The 6,545-nt window shown below is 42.6% G+C and overlaps 1 protein-coding gene and 1 pseudogene across 1 annotated transcript; one reads left to right on the top strand and one right to left on the bottom strand.

Annotated features, from left to right (window-relative positions):
- Positions 1-872, top strand: part of LOC106302570 — a 4,452-nt pseudogene extending 3,580 nt beyond the window's left edge.
- Positions 873-2,396: 1,524 nt separating this feature from the next.
- On the bottom strand, positions 2,397-4,169 carry LOC106302569. The gene has a single exon (XM_013739049.1). It carries the CDS (start codon positions 4,167-4,169, stop codon positions 2,397-2,399), a length of 1,773 nt encoding a protein of 590 aa, XP_013594503.1.
- Positions 4,170-6,545: the final 2,376 nt, after the last annotated feature.

Genomic DNA, 6,545 nt, shown 5'->3' with positions numbered 1-6,545 from the left:
GTTGGAGACGTGGTATATCTCAAAACCGTCACCTACAAAGGCAAGGACTGATCCACAAAGAATGCCAAGCTGAGTCCAAGATACATGGGGCCGTACAAGATCCTGGAAAGGATTGGAAAGGTCGCCTACAAACTGAAACTGCCTACATCGATGGCTCAGTTCCATAACGTGTTCCATGTATCCTTGCTGCGAAAATGCATAAGGAATCAAGACAATGTGGTTCATGAGCCGCCATCTGACTTGAGAGAGAACCTTACTGTGGAGGGACGACCAGTCCGGATCATTGGTAGAAAAACCAAACCTGAAGGCAGAAAGAATATCAAAATGATCCAAGTCGTTTGGGACTGCGATGGAAAAGAAGAAACGACTTTGGAGCCAGAGGCGAGAATGAAAGCTGAGTTTCCAAAGTGGTTCGACAAATTAAGGAAGATTCAGGAAGAAAGACTCGAGGACAAGTCTGAGCCAAGTGGGGGAGAACTTGTAGCAACCGTGTTCCGAAGATCGATGTTAGGATGATCTGAGGACCGACTGGCCGGGCTGTTGGAACGTACTGAATGAATTTGATGATGCTAGAAAGAGCTGGCCAAAGCTGAAAGGACTTACCGTGGGTGGATAGGAGTTCTTGGATCGAAAGTCTTATTAGTAGTGGATGGAATGGAACCATGTACCCGAACAAAGCTAAGATCGGATCTGTTTTTGAGCCAGACAAAGCTCCATCAGTCGGTCTTACGCTCGGGTTATTGGACAGGCCGTTCGATTTGCGGAACTCAGTAGTGTTCGGCCAGTTCGATGAAAATCCAGGCAAAGCGGCATTTTCGGACAGCAATGGTCGGATCCGGATAAGTGTTGTCGGATTCGGACATGACGGTTGAGCTGGTCGGCTAGACAGCGATTGTCGGAAATCAGACTAGGCTGTTAAGACTGTCGGCTAAGCTGGGACGAGCTGATTCAGTAGTATCAGTCTGATTCGGACAAGGTGGTTAGGGTTGTCGACTGGATCAGTCAGTTCTAGCTCAAGTTTTGTCTAAGTAAAACTGGCGGGAACAGTTAAAGTCCGAAAAGGGGGAAAACTCGCGCTGGAACGCTTTGGAGCGCGGGGTGGCGGTTACGGATGAAGAGCCGCATGTGAAATAAGCGGAAACGGTTAACTTTGCAGTTTCTCGGGCCTAAACCGCTCAACTGCCCATTTTTAATCGACTCCTTGGTCTTATTTCCCATTTTCAGTACGGAAACTGGAAGAAAGAACCAGATAGAAACTCAGAGAGAGAAAAATCCGATAAAGAGAGAACTTTTGATTTTTGGCTGGATCGATCAAGTCCGAGTCAAGAACGATCGGCTGTGGGTAGAATCCGACCGTCTGAACGTTTGAAGGTCCGACGGAAACCGCTCAAAAGGTGACAGAAGAGACCGAATCAAACATAACATACCGACTCTAAGACAAAGGTGAGTGCGTGACCGTAGCCTAATGTACTGAATCGTAGTCTGATTGATAGGAATGTTCTATGTACTGATTGCTTGTCTAATTCGAATTATCTGCTAAGTTTTGCCTTGGTCCGAACAGTCGGTTCCTTCCATCGACGCATCTGGATCAGATCATGCGCCTAGAGCCGTAATGGCCTGCTAGGGCTTGACTGAATCTAATGGCGCGCTGGCTTGGAACAATTGGGTCGGCTAAGTAACTGACTGGTGATAAGCATGTCCGTTTATTGACTGATTGACTCGATTGCTTTACTTGGCTGAGTGAGACGGGATGACCGCATCACTAAGCATACTGTTGCTTATGCCTCCTTGTTTTGGATGAAGATCGGGACCAGACCCATACGGGTAAAGACATAGCATGACTGTGGGACTAAGGCAGGAAGGAAGGATGGGGGATTTGGGTAGATGTAGGACAAGTTTAACTTGTAATAGCTTAGAGCAAACTCACTTGTTAACTCGAACCTCAGTTAATCTATTCAAATCTTATTATGCTTGCTTGATTGTCTGAAAATGAACTAAAATCCGGAAATAATTCTAAGTAAAGAAAAATAGGAAAAACGTCCCAAGTCTGATCGAGGAAGTCGAGCCAGACTCGTACTGATGGTACGAAAAAATGGGTCGGGTCCCTTCAGAGATCCTCCCATGATCACGTTCAAACGTTGAAATTGCTCTTGATGCTCTTTCTCGGTTCGTTCCGTTCGCACGGCCCAGAGGGAGTCGAGATGTGTACGCAGGTCTTGAGTCTTGCGTTGATCCGGGACGATCGGCTCTGTCTCCGCTTTGGAACTGTCGGTCTTGCGTCGTTTGAGGTTTTCGCGAAGATCCAGGATTTTCTAGTTGAGCTTGACTCGGAGATCTGTTATCTCGATACTATCGGACTGACTATTTGATCATAGTCCCCGTTTAAGTTCGTCTTTTCAGTGGAGGGGGTCCTTTCGCTTGGCATCTAGGATGTATCGAGCGTCGGAAGCATTGAGCTTTCCTACGGAGTGGATGATCTTAGTCGGTGTGCCATCGATTTCCATAAGCGTGCTGTCGGTGGAAGTTAGGCTTTCGATCGTCTGTGCTGATTTTTGGTAAGATGATTGACATAGATCGTCCTCCGGCTTTGCCGTTATGGATGGGGCGGGGGATGGCATGGCCCGGATCGTGAGAATCTTTCGCCGAGATTTTGGTTTTTCTTCGTCGGAGGTCGATTCCTCGTCGGGACGCGATTGGTCGCCCTCATCTGCCGGAGGAGAGTCTTCTTCCTTTTTTTCGTTGGACTTTTTCTTCTTGTCCTTACTCTTACTCCAGCTTTTACTGTTTTTTATCGTTTTTGGTTTTGATGGTTCGGGCTCGGTGCGACCGTCGCTGGTGGAGGCAAGCCATGCTTCGTAGAGGTGTCTGCATTCCTTGGTGTCATGACCGTTCATATCATGGTACTTGCAGAACTTTTTTTGGTCGTATGAGCTCTTCGGGTTAGCGGATGCGGCCTTGCGGGACAGCTGTGTTTTTCCTTCGGTACCACGTTCCCATACGTTCCACCCTGGTTCGCGTACCGCGGTAACTGCACCAGATTGGTCATCCTTGGAGATGGCATAGATGGGTCCTTTCCTTCTGTAAGGGGCGTGCTGTCGTGGCTCTTGGGCGTCCGACGTTTTCGATGCCGTTGTTTTTAGAGCCTGCTGCTTGGCGTTGTAAGCTCGTCTGTCTTCATCCATCTTGATAAAGTTCTTTGAATCGTGCAGAGCATCTTCGATGATTATAGTCGGGTTGTTCCCGAGGTAGTCTCGAAACTTGGAGTTAATCCAAAGCGCGTTGGTCAAGGCTTCGACGGTAGGGTGATCCGGGATACGTACCTTTGATAGTACTCCCTTGAATTTTTCCATGAAGTCCTTGAGACTCTCGTTTTGCGATTGGGATAGCTTCCATAGGTCGGCCATGGATATTCCTTGACGGGACCACATCATGTAGTTTTTGAGGAAAGATGCGGACAGGTCGTCGAAGCTATCGATCGAACCTTCTTTTAAATGGGAAAACCAACTTAGGGCCGGTCCTGAGAGGCTCTCGATGAAGAGTTGGCAGAGACCCGCATCACTCTCTTCGTCGGAGAAGTGATTTCGACCCATAGCGATGTTGAAAGCGGTCATGTGGTCGGTTGGGTCCGAATCTCCCTTGTATGGGGGGATACTGAGTTTCTCCGTCTTCTTGATCTTGACTGTCGTTATATGCTTGGTGAAGGGGTTTCGCCGGGTGGTGGCGAGAACGCGTTCGATCTCTGGTGTGGATGCCTTGACATGATGTATCGTAGAGTGGATGTCCCGCAGTGACAGTTGCAGATCGGCGATCTGGCGGCTAGTTAGAGAGTCCGAGCCTTCGGTCATTTCTGCAACCTCGCCGTTTGTAGGGTTTGCTTTGTTTGTTGGTCGTTCGATTCCGAGGTTAGGGTTTGCGGTTGCGAACAAACTTCTTCTTGCTGTTTCCTCTCTGTCGTTTTTGCCATCTAGGGTTCCGAGAGCAGCGGCGAGTGCGGCCAGACGGTCGCTCGTAGCTTTGTTGATTTCTTCTTGTTGAATGAAAATGAAACGTGCCATGATGGCCTGCAGCATCTCGGGAACGGATGGATTCGGAGCGGCCGGCGCTTCAGAAGCCGGCGTAACAGAGGCCGACGGTCGGTTGCCGTCAGCGGGTGTATCATCGGGATTCATACTGATTTCGTGAACGTTACTCTGTAAGGCCCCATGGTGGGTGCCAAATGTTAAATCTGAGTTTGGTTAGGTCAAACGAAATGAAACTAAACTCGATGGTGGGTCTTTCAGAGACGTTTTATTGATCAGTATGTGATAACGAACGAGATTACAAAGGGATTAATGGAAAGAAAGAAAGGTCAGAGGTTTGTGGAAAGACTCTGACGAGAACACTAGAGAGGTCAATTGGTCGTAAACCCTAGATCTTGCCGTCCAGTGTTTGTGTCTGTTTTCGGATCCCCTTCTTCTTTCCATTTGTCCTCCTTTTATAGGCTCTACTTGTCCGTCACTCGTTTGCCCTAGTAGTTTGGGCCCAAATCGATGCTTGATGGGCTTTCCAGCCGAGCGATGGCTTGATGGGCTGACACTGATCCACTCGGTCATTCGATCGTGAGGCCAAGTTGATCAATCGAGCTCTAACACCGATTGATAGGTTAGTCGAGCTAATCCCGGCTAGTCTCCCGGTAGAAAAGGTCTGAATCTTGTTAACCGATGGGCCTTGTGGGAGAATGCTAAATTCATCTCCGACAAAGAGTATTCAGATACGAAATGTTATAACATGTGTCGTTTGAAAGACAAAACCACTCAAAGAGCTGGCAAGGAGTCCATGGCTGTGTTTGGAAGTTGGAACCAAAGAGAAGTCAGCTTTTGTTTTTTATTTTCACCCTCTTCACTTGCATAATATAATCAGACATGAATGGTTATAACTTTCTCTGTTCAGTGTTTACCGCTCTGGTGTGCGTTTGTTGATTCATCTCTTGGACTCCTCCACTACTATCAACTTTTGGGAGTAATTTTAGATCCAACAAAGCCCTGAGTTTAATCTTTTTGTGGTTCCTTTAAAGTTTCAATCAAGTAATAACGTATAGTATGATACATTTTTACAGGAAAATGATTGTGGCTTTTACACCTGTGGCCCATTTCCTCTTTGTATCTGGGATGAAAAGGAGAAAGAAGCAACTCTTAAAAGAACTTCATTTGGTTTCATGACCAAAAACTGGGCACATTATTTTCCAAGTTCACCAAGAAGGCATCCATCGCATAGGTTTACGAGGATGAAATATGTGCCATATTAGTATATATTTGAATAATGCTTACGGATCAATATCGGACTTTTATCTACTCTGCTATGTTTTCTTCAAAGAGTATTATAGATTATATCTAAGTTTTAACTTATGGTTATATTACTCCTAAATCATTCAAACACTTAAGTTTCATATATGTACTCAAAACTTCAATCCATTAAATTTTTTTTTAAACCCAGTCAATAATATTTAAAAATATAATAAAACTAATACGTGTGAAAGATTGACCATATTTCTCTGTTTGAAAAAATAAGACTTATCGTATTGGTGATTAAGCTGTTATGTCTGTTGAAATTTTAGCTTAATTGTAAAGTTTTTAAAGTCAATTTATTTCCAATCAGGCTTTAGACTCTTTAAAATCTTCAATGCCCTCTTTAAATTTTTCACAGCCAAAATAATTGATTTACTCTTTACTTTGTTTGTTTTTCTTAAAAACACAATTTGATGTTTTTTTAATATTTCTAAAGCTATACTAAAAAAGTTTAACAGTAACAGTTTTAACAGCCAAATTAAATTTAAAAGCCTTGACATCAAAATTCTTCAAAATCTCAAACATATGAGCTGTTTGCTTCTCTAAATGAACTCTCAATACAAAATAGTTTTTACATTTCAAGTAGTGATTTGACAAAATTATGCAAAAAGATACAATGATATTAGAAAATTCGATCTCATTCTCTTTTGATCGAATCCGATTGATTTATATATTTTATGAAATTTAAAACACTATAAAATCTTATAATTCAGGATTAAAACAGTAAAAATACTAAAAGGTCGGTTATTTTTAATTATATAATCATACTCACACCCAACTTACAATAAAACAAAATTCACACAAAGCTATATCCTCTGTATATTATTTGAGAAACATTACAACTTCTTTTAGTAGCCACGTGTCATCACTAGGATGATTCTTAGAATCATTAGAGAAATAGGTTGGTCCATTTAATTATATAATAAGTTTTTTATTAAACTAACCATAAATTCACTATTAATGTTCTTTATTATTTCCTTAAATAAAAGTTACAAAATTTCCTAATATGGCTAAAATATATATGGCAATTAATCATTTTGAATAATAAAGTTTTGATAAAATTTAATGTATCTTCTATCATAATTGTTTAATTTTAAACTATTAAAATAAGTTAAACAACCACATTAACTATATAATAAAAATTTAGATTTTTTTGTATATGTTATAATTTAAATTTAAAAAACGACTATAAATTACTAAAACTGTTAAAAGTCTCACATT

This window comes from Brassica oleracea, chromosome C7, assembly GCF_000695525.1.
Source record: "Brassica oleracea var. oleracea cultivar TO1000 chromosome C7, BOL, whole genome shotgun sequence".
Taxonomy (NCBI): domain Eukaryota; kingdom Viridiplantae; phylum Streptophyta; class Magnoliopsida; order Brassicales; family Brassicaceae; genus Brassica; species Brassica oleracea.
This window is presented reverse-complemented; position numbering and strand designations above follow the sequence as displayed.

Coding starts and splice junctions, on each gene's coding strand:
- LOC106302569 (XM_013739049.1), bottom strand. CDS start 4,169: ATGAATCCCGATGATACACCCGCTGACGGCAACCGACCGTCGGCCTCT.